General features: G+C 46.7%; 1 protein-coding gene across 1 annotated transcript in view; it reads right to left on the reverse strand.

The window, feature by feature from the left end:
* LOC309652457 (polyprenol dehydrogenase-like) overlaps window positions 1-18,976 on the reverse strand; it is a 186,764-nt gene that overhangs the window by 137,920 nt on the left and 29,868 nt on the right. Inside the window, exons 2-3 of the mRNA XM_082446285.1 lie at window positions 17,203-17,310; window positions 9,656-9,724 (exon numbers count right to left, since the gene is read on the reverse strand). Of these exons, the coding sequence (XP_082302411.1) occupies window positions 9,656-9,724; window positions 17,203-17,310 (177 nt within the window). The remainder of the gene's footprint in view (window positions 1-9,655; window positions 9,725-17,202; window positions 17,311-18,976) is intronic.

Consider the following 18,976-nt stretch of genomic DNA (forward strand, 5'->3'; position numbering starts at 1 on the left):
CCTGGGGACAGAACACACTACAGTGTACACGCCAGGGTCCCTACGAGACCCTGGGCCACCCACACCCACCCAGTTCCCGTCTGTTGAGATGCCTGAGCTGCCTTCTGTCTTTTTCCTCCCGCCTTTCTCTTCTGTTTCCCTGCCTTCTCCATCGCTCCCCGTCTCCGAGGGTCGCTCTATTCCTGGGTTCCTTCCAGGACTCTGAGTTCGGATTCAAATTCTCCACTTATTAACTGCATGATGTTAAGAGGCTTCCCGAAACTCTTTGTGCCCTGGTTTCCTCACTTGTAAGAAGGGAATAGTGATAATAACGGCTTCCTAGGAGAGAACCACGTGAATCCACACACGTAAAGCGTTTAAAACAATACCCGCTACAGGGCAAGTATCCAACACGATGCACCTGTGTACTCTAACGAGCATCATTTCTAACAAAAAGCGGTTTGGTTGTCCGTTTTGCTGAAGCTCTTTATTCTAACTTCAGCAGCTTATTAAAGAGGGGTTACACATTCTGGTTTGCCACAGACCATTCTCATTTATCTTTTTTTTTAAGGGGGGGGGTGCCCTGAGAGTACTTCTCAAATTTCAACATGCACAGATGCAGACCTCCAAGAGAAAGTGACAATTGGTTGGGCTGAGGAGGCAAAGGTCAGAGTCTGGGGCCCCTAGGGCAGCTGAAATGGAGGGGCAGAATCCAAAATGAAAGGCCACAGGGGCGGGAGCTGAGAAATCTGAGTAGAAAATCCCATCGAAACCTCAGCAGACTAGTGAACTGCAGAAACACAGCAAGACACCAAGGAGTTCAGGGGCAAACTGCAGCTGGAAGGTTGAAAGATGTGAGCAGAGAAATTTCAGCCACTGCCTGGTGCTGGGGAGACAGGATGACATTTGCATCTTGCCAAGTTGCAGGGGCTCAGTGAACAGCTCAGAGACTCACCTGAATCCTGAGATGGGCTATGTCTTAGAACAAAGGATTGAGATTGAGAGCTCCATATCTTAAGGTTGAGAGCTCCATCCAAGGCCCAAGGGCAGAACTGAAATAGACTCATCATAACAAGACGTGAAGCCAAGGTAACCCACCAGTGATATCACCGGCCGCTACAAAGCTCAACATTCTTCAGAGGAAGATAACAGAACCCAAAATCTCTACAGTGGATCAATCACAATGTCCAATACACAAAAAAATGACTAGACATGCAGAGAAATGGGAAAATGTCACCTGCTGTCAAGAGGGAAAAAAATCAATAGAAACAGACCCAGAGATGATGTAGCTGTTGGAATGAAGAGACAAGAACTTTCAGATAACAATTATGAATTAAAGCATTTACAAGAAAAGATGGAGGTCAAGGGTGAAGAAAGGAAGAACGTCAGGAAAGACATGTAAACTAAAAATAACCAAATGGAAGTCCTAAAACTGAAAAATACAGTTAGTTTTGAGGAAAACAAAAACCCAAGGATGGGATTACAAGCATACTGCACACAAATGAAAAACAATTTGGTGAACTTGAGATAGTTCAATAGAAATCATCCAAGCTAAAGCACAAAGGAAGAAAAGAAAGTTGGATAAAATGAACAGAGCTCAATGAAATGTCAGACAGTGTCACGTAATCTACCATATGTATAATTGTGGACCGACAAGAAGGTGGAAAGAACAAAGCAGGAAAAGTATTTGAAAAATATTGGCTAAAAATTGTTCGAATTTTATCAAAACTTCCTACCCCACGGCTACAGGGAGCCTTTTAAACCCAAGTAGGATAAACACAGGGAACCACACATAGGCATATTATCAAAATTCTGAAAACAAGTTAAAAAAAAAAAAAAAAGAGGATAGAAGGCACATTATATTCAGGAAATAATGATAATAATTATAGCTGATTTCCTATCTGAAACAATGAAGGCAAGAAGTCCAGGTCACAACAACTTTAATAGCCTGGGGGTAGGGCAGTGTTTTCAACCCAGAACTCTACGTGCGTGGAAAATAGCTCTCACAAATGAAGGAGGAATAATGCTACCTGCAAACACTTAGGACCATGTGAATCTCCCACCCTGCTCTGAGGAGAGAGTGAAACTTTCCTCTTCAGGAAAAGGTTTTAAAACAAAACCTGCAATAAGTGAAAATAAATATTTATCTTCAAGGCACTACAGTACCTTGAAGATAAATGGAGCCTCCAAGTATCTGTTAGAAAGTGGATGTACGCGATTTCTAACATGCTAACGTCATGGGCTCTGCACACCCCAAACTACGCATCACAGAGATAATAACACGGAGAGGACCACAGATGCGTGCAGAGCTGGGCCACTGTTCTCATCAGAATCGTGACAACAATTTCAGAGGCAACGTCCTTTGCACTGAAGGAGAAGCCCCCTCCAGGAAACGTTAACCTCTGGGTCTCATGTAAGTGTTTGAAATATCATTACATAATCCTTCAAGTTTTATTTTTTCAAAAAACCTTTCTTACCATATGTTTATCTTCTATAACAACTAAAGACTACTTCATTTCCCCCAGGAGGAAAAATATCATGGAAATAACATTTCCAGAATAACTTTTAGAGACGGTCACACGAGCAGGTTCTCTCGTGCTTAAAAGCACGGAGCGCCTTGAGGTGTGTTAGAAGGGAACGGTCAAAATGAATTTCCTCGGCGATGATTCCTCCCCACAGATGAAAAGAGGAGAAAACACGGAACAGGATAACAGGACAATGCAGGAGGGAGTGAAAATATTGCATAAATTATTGGTGGGGGAAATAGAACTTTGGACGCACGCTGAGAATGAAAATTCTTCCCCGTGGTTTTTTTTCTTCTATTATTATTCCTGTAAGTATTTATAGACGAGCTAAGAAAACTAGGCAGACAATCCCCTCTCTCATGGAAGTCACCTTGATGGTGCTTCCAAAGGTTAACATTAATCATTCCCGAGCCTGAGAAATGAAGAGCCCTTCACAGGAAGAACACGGGGTGAGCAGTGATAAGATTAAATGTTCACAAAGGGCTGTGTTGCGCCTTCGTGCCTTCAGAAAAGACACGATGACCTTCTAAACTTTCTTTTTTTTTCCCTTTGTTAATAGAATTGACTCGCCGAATGCCATTTTTTTTTAATTGCAGTAGAGTTGATTTACAATGTTGTGTTGGTTTCAGGGGTACAGCAAAGCGATTCAGTTATACATACACATGCATCTATTCTTTTTCAAATTCTTTTCCCATGATAGGTTATTATGAGACATTCAGTAGAGTTCCTTGTGCTCTACAGTGGGTTCTCGTTGGTTATCTATTTTATATATAGGAATGTGTATATGTTCATCCCAAACTCCTAATTTATCCCTCCCCCCTTTCCCCTTTGGTAACCATAAGTTTGTTTTCTACGTCTGTGAGTCAGTCTCTGTTTTGTAAATAAGTTCATTTACATCATATTTCAGATTCCACGTATAAGTGCTATCGTATGATATATGTCTGTCTCTGTCTGGCTTACTTCACTTTGGATGAAAATCTCTAGGTCCATCCAAGTTGCTGCCAATGGCATGATTTCATTCTTTTTTTATGGCTGAGTAGTATTCCATTGTATATATGTACCACATCTTCTTTATCCATTCACCTGTTGATGGACACTTAGGTTGTTTCCATGTCTTGGCTATTGTATATAAATAGCGCTACAATGAACATTGGGGCGCATGTAACTTTTCAAATTATGGTTTTCTCCAGGCATGGTTAAACCTTCTAATTGCCCACAGGAAATCATCTGTCTGTATGAACACCTGTCTAGTGTCTGTCTATCCAGGCATGCCTGTTCACTGGCCACCTCAGGACACCAAGTTAAAGACGAAAGGGGGACATACCACAGAATTCCTGGCCAGCACTCTGCAAAACTGTCAAGGTCATCAAAAAACATGGAGAGTCTAAGAAATAATCACAGCCAAGAGGAACCTAAAGAGAAGGGACAACTAGATATTACCGTAGCATCCTGTATGGGATCCTGGGACGGAAGAAAGACATTAGGTAAAAACTAAGGAAACTCGGAAAAAACATAAGGTCTTTAGTCAGGGATCATAGACCAATAAGGTGCTTTCACTGTGAGACACGAACTTAACATACGACATTAATGATGGAGAGAACTAGGCATAGGGTATGTGGGAACTCGGGAACCTTCACAACTCTTCTGTAATCTAGAACTGTTCCAAAATTAAAAGTCCATTTTTTTCAAAATTCACTTATGAAATCATTCACCATCACGTCACAACTGTCAGAGTGGCCGTCATCAAAAAGACCACAAATTACAAATGCTGGAGAGGGTGTGGAGAAAAGGGAACCCTCCCACACTGTTGGTGGGAATGTTAAGTTGGTGCAGCCACTCTGGAGAACAGGATGGAGGTTCCTTAAAAGTAAAAAGAGAGCTACCATATGATCCAGCAATCCCACTACTGGGCATATATCCAGACAAAACCATAATTCGAAAAGATACACACACCCCAACGTTCATAGCGGCACTGTTTACACCAGCCAAGACATGGAAGCAACCTAAGTGTCCACAGACAGATGAATGGATAAAGAAGATGTGGTACATATACACACAATGGGATACTAGTCAGCCATAAAAAAGAATGAAATCATGCCACTGGCAGCAACATGGATGGACTTGGAGGGCATTACGCTAAATGAAGTCAGTCAGACAGAGACAAATAGTCTATGATCTCACTTATATGTGGAATCTAAAAAATACAGCAAGCTAGTGAATATAACAAAACAGAAGCAGACTCACAGATACAGAGAACAAACTAGTAGTTACCAGTGGGGAGAGGGAAGGGGGGAGGGACAAGATAGGGGTAGGGAATTAAGAGGTACAAACTACTATGTATAAAATAAATAAGCTACAAGGTTATGTTGTAGAACACAGGGAATATAGCCAATATTTTTCCATAACTATAAATGGAGTACAACCTTTACAGTTGTGAATCACTATACTGTACACATGAAATATATAATATTGTACATCAACTGAACTTCAATTAAAAAAAAATGAAAGGGGGAAAGAAAAGGATGCCTGTAGGAAACAGGAAACTGTCAATAAGGGCCATTTTAAGTTAAATCAAAAAGATAGGAAAGGGCTTCCTTGGTGGCGCAGTGGTTAAGAATCCACCTGCCAATGCAGGAGACACGAGTTTGAGCTCTGGCCCTGGAAGATCCCACATGCCGCGGAGCAGCTGGGCCCGTGCACCACAACTACAGAGCTTGAGCTCTAGAGCCTGCAAGCCACAACTACTGAGCCCACATGCCACAACTACTGAAGCCTGCACGCCTAGAGCCCATGCTCCGCAATAAGAGAAGCCGTGACGGTGAGAAGCCCACACACCACAACGAAGAGTAGCCCCCGCTCACCGCAACTAGAGAAAGCCCGCACACAGCAATGAAGACCCAACACAGCCAAAAATAAATAAATAAATAAATTTATTAAAAAAAAAAAAAAGATAGGAGGAAACCATAATTTGAAAAGATACATGCACCCCAATGTTCACAGCAGCACTATTTACAAATAGCCAGGACATGGAAGCAACCTAAGTGTCCATCAATAGATGAATGGATAAAGAAGATGTGGTACATATATACAATGGAATATTACTCAGCCATAAAAAAGAATGAAATAATGTTATTTGCAGCAGCATGGATGGGCCTGGAGATTATCATACTAAGTGAAGTAAGTCAGACAGAGAAAGACAAATATTATATGATATCTCTTGTATGTGGAATCTAAAATATGGTACAAATGAACTTATTTACAAAACAGAAATAGAGTCACAGACATAGGAAACAAACTTATGGTTACCATGGGAGAGAGGGGGGAAGGGGTAAATTAGGAGATTGGGATTGACATATACACACTACTCTATATAAAACAGACAACCAGCGAGGACCTACTGAACAGCCCAGGGAACTCTACTCAGTATCTCGTAATACCCTATATGGGAAAACAATCTGAAAAGGAATATATGTATAAAACTGAATCACTGTGCTGTATACCTGAAACTAACATGATATTGTAAATCAACTATACTTCAATAAAAAGTGATACAGGGGGCTTCCCTGGTGGCGCAGTGGTTAAGAATCCGCCTGCCGATGCAGGGGACACGGGTTCGAGCCCTGGTCTGGGAAGATCCCACATGCCGCGGAGCAACTAGGCCCGTGAGCCACAATTACTGAGCCTGCGCGTCTGGAGCCTGTGCTCCGCAACAAGAGAGGCCGCGATAGTGAGAGGCCCACGCACTGCAATGAAGAGTGGCCCCCGCTCGCCGCAACTAGAGAAAGCCCTCACACAGAAACGAAGACCCAACACAGCCAAAAATAAAATAAATAAATAAATAAAAATTAAGTGAAACTCTTAAAAAAAAAAAAAAAAACAAAGAACAGACACCACATTTCCTAGGATTTGGGACTAAGGAATTCCCTCGTGGGCTGCGTGCGTCACTGTGAAATGGGCAAAGCAAAGTTTACCTGCCTGGAGTCCTTTTAAAAGTATTTAAATTACCTATTTCCATTTGGGTTCATTTGAACATTGTTATGTCATTTTGCTGTTTGTTTTTGTGGTGTTCGGGTTTTTATTGGTATTTTGGGGTGAGTTTGTTTTTTTTTTTGGTAAATTAGCAAGACTATTGGCTCCAAATAAGAGAGCTTGCATCAGCACATAATTACTCAAGAGCAATAAAGGTTTCGGTACCATGGATGCAAGGTGATAAGGTATGAAAAGTCTCTTCCCTGGAAATCTCTAGGCTGGGAAATGACCAACATCACCTTGATTCCTGACCACACTCACAAATACATCCTTCTGAAAGCCGAACTAGTTATACACTGATATGCAGGTGTCCTTCCATCCCAGCCCCAAATATGACCTCAACTGACCGTGATGTCAAAGGCAGAAAGTACAGCACGTAAAGCATTCAACGAGGAACTAAGAAAAAAGGGTAAGTACAGAGATGAGGGGGGGAGGTAGGCTACAGAGAAGTTCGGCATTTAGAAATAATTGTGTTAGGGAACTCTCCTCAATACTCTGTAATGACCTATATGGGAAAAGAACCTGAAAAAGAACAGATACATGTATTCTGTATAACTGAGTCACTTTGCTGTACGGAAGAAACTAACACAACACTGTAAAGCAACTATACCCCAATAAAAATCTCAAAGAGAAAAGAAATAATTGTGTTCTCGACAGTCATCTGCGAGTCTCAGGCTATCTGCTGATTTGCTCCAAAAAAAAAGAGGAGAAACCAGAGGATCACGGAACAGCCATGAGCGAGGAACAGGTGGGGCTCCCCCTGGCCAAGTGGGAAGCCGGGGTTGTGTGGACAACACCCTCAGAGGCTGCAGCAGGGCAGCTGGTCTGGACAGAGGCACCTCTGCAGGGCTGTGGGTTCCACTCCAGACAGCCTTCCGACCCAGACCGGGTCCGGCCGAGTCTGCAGGGAGCTAAGCCAAGAGGAAGGGTGAGGGCCGACCGACGGCCACCGATGCACAGGGAGACCCAGGTCCCCACCGGCCCTGCCCCTGCGCAGCGGGTCCCCGGCACAGGGAGTGCCCCTCTTCCCCTGGGATTGGCCGGACCTTGGCTTGGGGGAATCCCGAGGCTGGATGCGAATTCAGCAACGTCAGCTCGAGGACCACCACCAAACCACCCTCCTCTGGCCAGGTCTCAGCATCTCCCACCTGTCTCACGGCGACCCCTCCAGGCGTGCACGGGCTGCGCTGCCCACGGACCGACTTCCAAGTGCCAGGCTTCTGGTGTAAAATACAGACAGCGCTGCTTTCATGTTTGGTTCAATGCACAGAAGAGGAATTTTCAAAGGTGCGTGTGTGCGTGCGTGTGTAATCAAGGGTTCACTCCCTCACTGGACCAGCCCCCGTGGGAGTGGCCACGCTCGCCCTGTCTCAGACCATACCCCTGCTGCAGACCTCAGGGGTCACTCAGCTTGTGTCCAGACACCTCCTTGGCCCCCATGTCCCCTCCCAGGCCAGGGGGAACCTGAGCTTCCCTGAGCGCTGCCAGCTTCTGGGCAAGGGCCATGCTCCAAGCAGCACAAGGACCAGCGCAGGGCCGCTGCCCACCAAGGACGCCCAGCCTCGCCCTTTCCATAAACTCGGATGCCCGGCGGGGAGGGGGGGCTGCCAGGAAGTGGGGTGCAGGCAGGCTGGGGTTTGGGGCTTGTGCAGCCCCCTGGGCTCTCTCTGCTGTCGGTGTGCACCTGACTGACTGTCAGCCCCGGCGGCTACTTCTCCCAGATGCAAATTTCATGGATCTACTTGGTGTCACTTGCTAGAAATGAAGACACAGGAGCAGACACAGCCGAGGCTCTGTCACCAGCCTTGACCAGAGGGGCGTGACACCACCGTCCTGGGTGATTAGGAATCACCGCCCTGCCCACTGCAGGCCCTGGGGGCCTCCCCTCCAGCACAGAGCTGCTACCGAAGCGTTTTCCCTTTAATCCGTGAGCCTTCCGCACAAACTGTGAATCGCAGCGTACAAGGCTGATGCCACCAGGAAATTGTCTCAAGATGTTCTAGAACGTTCTTTCCTCCCATAAATCAGGGCTACGGATGATAGTTCTGTCAGAACACATGAAGCTCTTAAACGTTTTAAAGAAGCACACGTAGCCCCAGATGAACCTTGGCACCTTGACTGGTTAGGCCTGTAACACGAGCGGGTTTGGGCGAATTATTGTTTCATTCTTTCCAACGGTTTTTCAAGTCATGAAAAGAAGCCCACGCTTTGGCGGTTTCCCACGAGACTCCTCTTTTGCTCTGGAAATTATGGTTTCATGCAGTCACGACAGCAGCGGTTCTTAAACGTGAGGGGGCAGGGGGATCCCCGGGGAGGACGTGGGGAAATGCAGGTTCCCGGCCCCGCCTGCAGAGGTTCCCAGGCTCAGGGCTGGAAATCAGCACTTCTAACCACCTGCCCCCGGGGTTGCTACTGCTGGAGGCCCGGGAAATACACGCTGGGTGGAAACCAAGGTGCTGGAGAGAGCGGCCCCCTGAGCCACTGCAAACTGGGGACAGGGGTTCACGATCGGCTGTCACAACAGTGGAGCACTTCTGCCCCGGGGTAGGTGAGGGAGAGAAGCAGCGCCTCCGTCTGCAAGAGCTGCCTGGCATTGCAGGAGAGCTGCGGAAGCCCCTCTGGGCTCTGTCTCAAGATCAAAGGCATCCTAGTAGATACCTAATGAGAACCTGCCTTATAGCACAGGGAACTCCCCTTCGCGGTACCGTAGAAACTAACACAACATTGTAAAACAACTCTACCCCAAGTTAAAAAAAAAGAAAAAGAAAAAAGATCAAAGGCATCCTGCCACGAGGGCAGAGGAGACATTGGGAATATCAACACGCCCCAGCCTTGGACAGAGGGCCGGACGGTCACCTTGAACAACCACGAGTGGGAGTCTTGACACAAAGGGACAGATGAGGCTTACCCGCCCATCCGGGGTTTTCATGTGTCTCTCAAGAATCGCAATCTTGCCACCTTCCACTCCCCAAGGAGGACAAGAGCCCCCCAAAGAAAAGCCCAAGAATCAGAGACATCGCTGCCCAAAGCCACTTCCACCATCCGGGTCCCTGAGCCCACGCCAGGGTCTGCAGCCCCCAGACCAAGCAGAAGAGCCATCTGTCCACCGGGCAGTACAGTACCTTTGTCACTGAGGGTTTCCTCTTTTATCTTCCTCACAGCCTCTTCGGCTTTGCCCTGGTTATTTCCGCCTACAAGGAAAAGAAAAGATACAATTCAGGGTAAGGAAACTACCCCACGTGAAACGATGTTTTCTTGAGACAGTAAACACAGCCCTACAACACGCTAAGTGTCTCCTTCCGTCCTGGCGTTGAATTTTGCCATCGGAGCAACTGTAGCGGATTCAGTGTACCCACTGAAGACGCATTTTCTTTAGGTGGATTGGTCAAAAGGATGCATTTCTGGGACATCTTACTTTTCAGTGATTCCAGGGACACGAAGCACCTAGTGGCATCAGGACCACGGGGACACCAACAGCATGAGCATGAAACTGTCGGCAGAAATGTCAGACCAGACATAGAAGTTTCGAGAGACTTTTGGTCCAGGCAACTGACTGCTCTGTTCACAGCAGCTTGAGCTATAAAAACCATCGTGGGACATTCCCACCATGAGTTCGAGATGTCTCCTCCCGTTACCCGTGACTCCGGAAAATCAGCGGGTGCGATTCTGGGAACGTTCGCTTAGAAGGGTGGCGATGGGTCTTTTGTGTGGGATACGGGTGTTCCAGCTGAAATCTGGGGCGAAAGAAAGTGAATGAGGTTTCGTCAATGCCTGAGTGGGTGAATCTGTGTTGACCACGAGGGTAGAGCCGGAAGGGCAGGGGGGCTGTCTTTCCCTACGTCTGTGCGCAGACGGCTCTCATTTTAAGGGGGGGGCCTGATGTAGCTGCTGCTCAGGGTGGGGAGAAGCCAGGACAGCCTGCTTCCCAGACAGGATCCCCTATTAAGGAGCTGGCCTCGAGCAGCGCCTCTGACCCTGTGCAGGAGAAGCCCCACCTGAAACTCCCTGGGGGCTGAGTCACAGGAGACCTTCAGCAGGGCGGCCAGAGCTGGCACCTGTGAACACAGGGGTGGGCATGGAGCCCTGACGCCCAGAGAACCAACGGGGGGCGTGAGCCCACCGCTGAGGGGCCTGGGAGGGGCAGGTCCAGCCCATGTCACCCTCCCACCTGCAGCCAGCCCCCCGCTGGCAAGATGCTGGTTCTCTCGGGTCAAAGCCTACCGAGGTCTCCGTGAAAGTACACTGCCAAGCAATCCTTTTATCAAGCATTTCTGCATGCTGTTTACGTACCCGTGGTTTCATTTACACACTCTAATAGTATTCCCTACTCTCTTCCTCTGTATTATGTGCTCTGTGTCACTGACAGGTGTCCCCAGATGAATCCAGGCAATGCCCTTTCCAAAACAAAATGTTTACAGCAACGGGTTTATTTGTAACAAACATATAAGAGAGGACGAGTGGTGAACCCAGGGGGAATCAGAAATGCCTCCTGCTGAAGATAAACGTGGCAAAGGACATCTCTGGGGGTGAACGAAAAGGAATATAGAAACTGTCACCGCCTCGGAGACGTTCAAAGCTGCAGACATCAAGAAGATGCAGCTGCAAAAGTCATTTGCACCTCCAGCTCCTTCAAGAAATAAACATTATGAGGCTATTACGTGTTTTTGCTGGGAGAGGCTTCCTGCACTGCGGGAGTGCAGGGGCAGGATGGGAAAGAAGGCATGTCTTCCATCCCTAAATGTTCCGGGCATCAAAGACAAAAAAAAAGAAAAAAAAAAGAATTCATGGGTAAGTGAGGGCTGCAGACATGTATGAGCTTGTTTCTGAAACTTGTGCAATTTTTAAACATTAAAACACCATCTGCTGCTGGGCTACCCTCCAGCCTGACACCATCTTGGCATCAAGGGCTGGCGTAGCAGAAGCTCAAATGAAGTCAGAAAGACATAAGTGTCCAGAGAAAGAAAGAAAGCTGAGGGTGGGTCGGGGAGAAGCGATGGAACGGCAGAACAAACTGGCCACGGCCAGCAGCGCCCCCCGACGGGCAGCTCGCTCCATGTTCAGGCAATCAGGCAAATATCATATGATATCAGCTCTATGCGGAATCTAAACAAACATGATACCTATGAACTTATTTACAAAACAGAATCAGACTCACAGACTTAGAGAACGAACCTGTGGTTACCAGGGGCGAGCGATAAATTTGGAGTTTGGGATTGACTTATACACACTGCTAGATATAAAATAGATAACCAACAAGGACCTACTGTAGAGCACAGGGAAGTCTACTCAGTACTCTGTAATGACCTCTATGGGAAAAGAATCTAAAAAAGAGTGGATATATGTACACGTATAACTGATTCACTTTGCCGTACACCTGAAAGTAACACAACACTGTAAATCAACTATGCGCCAACAGAAAACAGAAATTTTAAAAAATTAAAAAGAAATCAAAGAAAAAAATATTCAGGCAGTCAGGGCTGGATTGTATGGGAGGGATGGACAGGCACCTTGGGGGCGAAGGTCATCTTCAGCAGCTGCCTCCTATGGGCTGGATATGGGATGCTTGACCCTACACAGCTGCCAACGTTGCCCATACACCTCCGGAGTGATGGCTGCATATCAGGAAACACTCCGCCACGACAGAAGCAGGGCTCAAACGCAGTGGGTCTGCCTTCCCCTCAACCTTCGTGCGGCAGGGGTTAGGTTTTATACGTGCTGCAGTGCAGGGTTTCAGGGGCACCAAGTCGAGTGGGAAGGACAACCTCTCATATCCAGGTCCGCCCCCTGAAGACAGCACCCTGGCCACCAGATTGTAAAGATCTGCAAGAAGCAACAGAACTGCCACTTGTTTAAAAAAAAAAAAAAAAGATACTGAACCCAAATTAGGGCCAGCACGCTACGGACCCGGGGCCAAATCTGGCCCATCGCTTGATATAAAAAAATAAGTTTTATTGGAAAACAGCCATGAACTTTAAGTATTGGCCATTGCTGCTTTCCTGCTGTAAGGGCAGAGCTGATCATCATGAGAGACCTACGATCATCTTTATCATCCAGCCTATAGCAGAAAAAAACGTACCAACCCCTGGTCTAAACCTTAGATGACCGTTTATTAAGAATTATGAATAAAGAAGGATCCTCCACCAAAACAGTATTTTGAAACGGTAGGAACGAAGATACTGTGAACAGATGGGAAACTGAATAATTCATGCATTCTTAGCAATACTAATGGGCTGTACTCGGACCCAGATTATCACTTCAATTCTTCGGCAAGTAATTGATTATTCTTTAAATATTCATGGCTTCGGGACTGAGAGCGTGGAATTGATTAAACCCATCTCTTAATCTGTGTCTAGTAGAAAAATGCATTGTGACCAATGATAATGTTTCATTAAGTGACCTTGTCTCCAGCTGTCATGTAAGAAGAAAAACTGTCCCTCTCAGGATATATTGAACTATCCCCTCAAAGACACACCGAGGCAGTGAGACTCCCTACGTGACTGGATCGACAGGTAGGGTCAGACCTGTGTCCCTCGGGGAAAGTTCAAACAGGGACATCAGAACGTTAGTGGGAAAGGAGACACAGGTGGGTGAGGACGTGCGGTCTACTCTCTGTTTAACTCGAGAAGAGTAGAAATTTGGTGCTGACAGATACCATTCCTGATGCTCAAGAAGCATCACCTAAAGGAGGTGATATCAGTCAGGGCTCCAGCCCTCAAATGCATGGGTACCCAGGCTTGCTCACATATGCTCAGTGCCCGTGTCTGCGGTATATACTCATCACCCAGCTAGACCTCCTCCTGACCTTCCCACTAGACCTCCTCCTCACCTTCCCAACCAGACCTCCTCCTCACCTTCCCAACTGGACCTCCTCTGGACCTTCCCATTCAGACCTCCTCCTGACCTTCCCACTAGACCTCATCCTGACCTTCCCACTCAGACCTCCTCCTGACCTTCCCACGAGACCTCCTCCTGACCTTCCCACTCAGACCTCCTCCTGACCTTCCCACTAGACCTCCTCCCGACCTTCCCATTCAGACCTCATCCTGACCTTCCCACTAGACCTCCTCCTGACCTTCCCATTCAGACCTCCTCCTGACCCTCCCACTAGACCTCCTCCTGACCTTCCCATTCAGACCTCATCCTGACCTTCACACGAGACCTCATCCTGACCCTCCCACTAGACCTCCTCCTGACCTTCCCATTCAGACCTCATCCTGACCTTCCCACTAGACCTCCTCCTGACATTCCCATTCAGACCTCCTCCTGACCTTCCCACTAGACCTCATCCTGACCTTCCCAACCAGACCTCCTCCTCACCTTCCCAACTGGACCTCCTCTTGACCTTCCCATTCAGACCTCCTCCTGACCTTCCCATTCAGACCTCCTCCTGACCTTCCCACTAGACCTCCTCCTGACCTTCCCTCTAGATCTCCTCCTGACCTAACCCTCTAGACTTCCTCATGAGCTAAAACCACTACACTGTGGCAAAAAGCACAGAAATGGGGCTCTTTTTACTTCTCTGTCTTCCAACATCACCTAGTTTCACTAGGAATTAAGAAGATGAAGATGTCTGCAGCGGAGGAATCACAGGGGCAGAGATACCCAGCACTGGATGCCAGCCTCCCATCTCTGCTCAGACTAGAAAGTTCCTCCTGGACTGCTCCACCAGCATCTTCCCGCCACTAGCCCAGGTCCAGCCAGTCCTCAGAGGGGATGGATGGCTCCTCCTGTTCAAGAGCTGACAGCACTTTGACCAAGCCTTCCAAACATTGGCAGAAATCCAAGACATGGAAGGCTTGTCATGTCTCTCATGAGACAGCAGAGGCTGACCCACCATGGAAAGTCAACAGATCAGGAGGTTAGGGTCCATCACCATGTCACAGTCTCCCTGCAGTCTTGAGATCTGCTCCCACCCTGGGCTCCCACATCCTACCTCCTTGATATTCTCAGGCCCCAGAGAGACACAAACAGATCACAGAGGTGCTCAAGTTGATAAGTAGCTCCAGGTATACATCCTCAGATGCATTCCCTCTCCCACAAGACCTCCTGGTCTGCAACCAACCCATCTTCATCTAAGGGGAGTTATGGAGAGTGATAAAGTTGGTAATTTCAAGTTCAGAAACTTTTAATATGTCCACATCTATCAAGAGAATAGGACTTACCCGGGGGGAAAGGCAGGGAGCTGGGATGAATTGAGAGATTGGGATGGACATATATACACTACTATGTATAAAATAGATAACTAATGAGACCCTACTGTATAGCACAGGGAACTCTACTCGGTGCTCTCTGGTGACCTAAATGGGAAGGGAATCCAAAAAAGAGGGGATAGATGTATATGCATAGCTGATTCACTTTGCTCTACAGCAGAAACTAACACAACAGTGTAAAGCAACTATATTCCAATAAATTTTTTGAAAAAGACTTATTGAAAGAGGGGGGAAAAAAAAAGAAAAAGAAAACACACACACACAAAAGAAAAAAGAGAATGGGACTTAGCCATATTCCTGATGAAAAGAACCCTTCAATGGGGACAAAGAACAGTGAAGTAGACCAAGAAGTGATCTGCTGCTCCCAAAGCAAGACAAATGTGAGCCATTCCACAGACCCCATCATACATGAGAGAAAGATGGTTATGTGAAAAAGGGAATCACCATGAGAAACTAGAGTCTTTGAAAAGAGAGTGGAACATGGGACAGGCCATGAAATGGAAGAAATTTTCATGGTGCAGTCAGGTTTTGCAAAAGCAAAAAAATGTTCAAATGAAAGGGCGTGAGGGGAGAGTTGTGTGTGCCCAGGTAAGCCCCACCCCTCCAAGAGCAGAGTGCTACACTGGACCCCTGGGGATGCCCCACGTGGGGCTCAGGGCATCTGTGAGTTTCGATGGGGAAGAATGGACATCATCATCGTGACGGGCCTCCAAGGGAATGTGGACGAGACAAAGAGGATAGAATGGACAGGATCTATGGCTTGGCCACCAACAGAAACCACATTCTCCTATCAGCGTTCAGTTCTTGAAGATGTCTTGAAATAAGGTTTAAGATCCTCATAGCAGGACTTCCCTGGTGGTGCAGTGGTTAAGACTCCACGCTCCCAATGCAGGGGGTCCGGGTTCGATCCCCGGTCAGGGAACTAGATCCCACATGCATGCCGCAACTAAGGAGCCCACCTGCTGCAACAAAGGAGACTGCCTGCCGCAACTAAGACCCGACGCAACCAAAAAAAAAAAAAAAGATCCTCATAGCTCCAAATCAGATGGGTTACTAAACTCATAGAAGATCACGTTATTTGTTGTATAAAGATGTGATGTGTATAATTATGCGGCCATTTTTTTCCTCATATACTTTTATATCTGCATTTCAATACAATTGGTTGATACTATGATGGATTTCAGTTTGTACACTGAGGCGTCAGTAGATGTGAAGGTGTTCAGGGACCAGAAAAGGGGGAATCTGGCTGCGGATGGAGCTTATGGACAGACCCACAAAGGAGTAAGATGCACGTGTGTTTAAATCCACAGCCCCAAGTGCTGTGTCTGAGCTGTAATCATCCTTCAACACACGATGGAGGAAAAACGAGAGGAAGGAAGAAATGAATCGATAATGAATGAATGAAGGGCCGTGGTTAGTATTTTAGAAAGTCTGAAGTGAAAGCAATCCCTAACACCTAAAACCAGACCTGCAGTACGATTTTCATGAAAACGGACACCATAAAAGGGATTAACTGAATCCAGATGATGTCGGGAAAAGCATGATAAATATTACGGCCTTTTGTCAAAGCTCATCTCCCCGTATCATTTTTTCCAGCTGATTTAAACTTCTACCTCCAACTGAATGGGAATGCTCACAAATGTAAAATGAGCTCACTTGAACCATCTTCACTTCCCTAGCAGAAGAAAGTCCCTTCATTTTCAAAGAGGATTTAGGGACCGAAATAAGCCAATAGAAAGTTTCAGAAAGAGGAAGGGAAACACAGAGAGTTTCGGTTCAGAATCTGAAATGCAGAAGCTGTTCAGATTCTGTTGGGAGCTGAATCGTGACATCGCAACGTCATATGTTGAAGTCCTGACCCCCAGGACCTCAGAGTGTGGCTGTATTTGGAGATGGGTCTTTAAAGAGGGGATGAAGGTAAAATGAGGTCCACCCACTAGGGTGGGCCATGATCCCATAGGACTGGGGTCCTTGTAAGAAGAGGAGATCAGGACACAGACACACACAGAGGGACGACCCTGTGAGGACACAGGGAGAAGACGGCCGTCTACACGCCCAGGAGAATGGCCTCAGGAGGAACCAGCCCTGCCCACACCTGGATCTCACATTCCAGCCTCCAGGACTGGGACGGGAAAAATGTTTGTTGTTTAATCCACCCAGTTTGTCATATGATTTGTTAGGAGAGGTCTGGCAAACTAATTCACATTTATTGTTGTTTACTGCAGTGAATCACACAGGGAAAAAAATATATGATCCATATCACAGCACAACCTTGACTCCTGTCCAAAAAAAAGCGCAACACAACTTCCTGTCTCTTTCGGGTTTTGAGTATTCACCCTTACGCCTTCTGCCCTTGTTGGATCTGGAAGCACATCAATATTTCCATACACATAGAAGCAAGCAGCTGCGTATCTCCCGCTCGCTCTAAGATACAAGGAGTTGTAGAAGTGAATCATCACCTATGATAACGTGCATGCCCAGTTTGGCCAGATGCTTCGCTGTCGAATATCCAATTCCATCGGTCCCGCCGGTCACTATAGCAACACGCTCGAGTTGTAGGGGGAAAACTGCAGAGGAAAAGAAAAAGAAACCGAGGTAAAGGTTTAGAAGCACAGCACACGTTGATGAGAATGAAGTCGCAAAAGAGGGCATGATGCCAACGGGAGTTGTGGTTCGATATTTGTGGTTTTGCTCTTCTGAATTCCTACAGGCTCGGGACACATGAGTGTGATACGGTACAGTTGCCCTGAATAAGGACAGCCTGGTAAAGCCACCTGATAAATCCTTGCTCGGTCCCCGAAGATACTTTTGCAGGAATTAACGCTGCCAAAATGATCTGCAGAAAGCTCCAGATAATGTCTATTGTTGACGGCTGTGGGTGAGAGTCCTGGGTTAATCCTCTCGGACCATGTTGGTTGCGTTGTAAAATGTAGGTTTTATACTTGTATGCATTTTCTCAAATGTAGTTAGGAAATTGCTTGTTATGGAGGGACGGCCCATTGTTTTCTACAAAGTCTGGAGACCACATGAGAATACAGAATATCTTATAAAAACAGAGAACATGGGCTTCCCTGGTGGTGCAGTGGTTAAGAATCCGCCTGCCAATGCAGGGGACACGGGTTCGAGCCCTGGCCCGGGAAGATCCCACATGCCGCAGAGCAACTAAGCTTGTGCGCCACAGCTACTGAGCCTGTGCTCTAGAGCCTGCGAGCCACAACTACTGAAGCCCACGCGCCTAGAGCCCATGCTCCGCAACAAGCCACCGCAACGCAATGAAGAGTAGCCCCCGCTCGCCACAACTAGAGAAAGCCCGCGCGCAGCAGCGAAGACCAATGCAGCCAATAAATAAATAAATAATCAATTTAGAAAAACAGAGAACATGATGACTCCTTTACCCATGTACCTTTGCATGAACCTACACGTATCCAAACATATGAGAATATACGTTTACGTGATGGTGTAAAATTGACTGTTTCTGACTCACACACACAGAGAACAGACTTGTGGTTGCCAATGGGGCAGGGATTGGGGGAGGGAAGGACTGGGAGTTTGGGGTTAGTAGATGGAAACTATTATATATAGAATGCATAAACAACAAGTCCTACTGTAGAGCACAGGGAACTATATTCAATATCCTGGGATAAACCATCATGGAAAAGAATACGGAAAAGAATGTATATGTATGTATAACGGAATCACTTTGTTGGACAGTGGAAATAAACACGCTGTAAATCAACTACACGTCAATAAAATAAATAAACTTTACCGTTTCTAATAAAATCTTAAACTACCCACAGTGTCGATAACATGTTATTATACAAGATGCAATAATGCTTTACTAAACGTTAGACTTCTGTTTTTGACTCCATTTTAAAATTGTACTGTGCATTGTGTGACCAAAATAAAAAGGGTATATTGTGATGTAAAAATAAAAAAGAAGAAAGAGAGAGGGAGGAAGGAAGGAAGGGAGGGAGGGAGGGAAGGAAGAAAGGATAAAGTGTAGGTTTTATTATTATTCAAGTATGGGGTGAGGCCAACGGGTCAGGAGACGACCAACATTGAAAAGACGGTTGATCACTCACAGTTCCCAAGAGGAGGGGGCACGGCACACCACGCAGGGTTGCACGGGGAAGCACCAGGGTCGGTCAGGAGGCAGAGGGAAAGGGGGACACCAGACAAGAGCCTTTACTGTGATTTTTGCAGGAAGGAACAGGTGAGGCAGGGTTAGGATGG

Source organism: Balaenoptera physalus (assembly GCF_965194825.1).
Source record: "Balaenoptera physalus genome assembly, chromosome: X".
Lineage (NCBI taxonomy): Eukaryota > Metazoa > Chordata > Mammalia > Artiodactyla > Balaenopteridae > Balaenoptera > Balaenoptera physalus.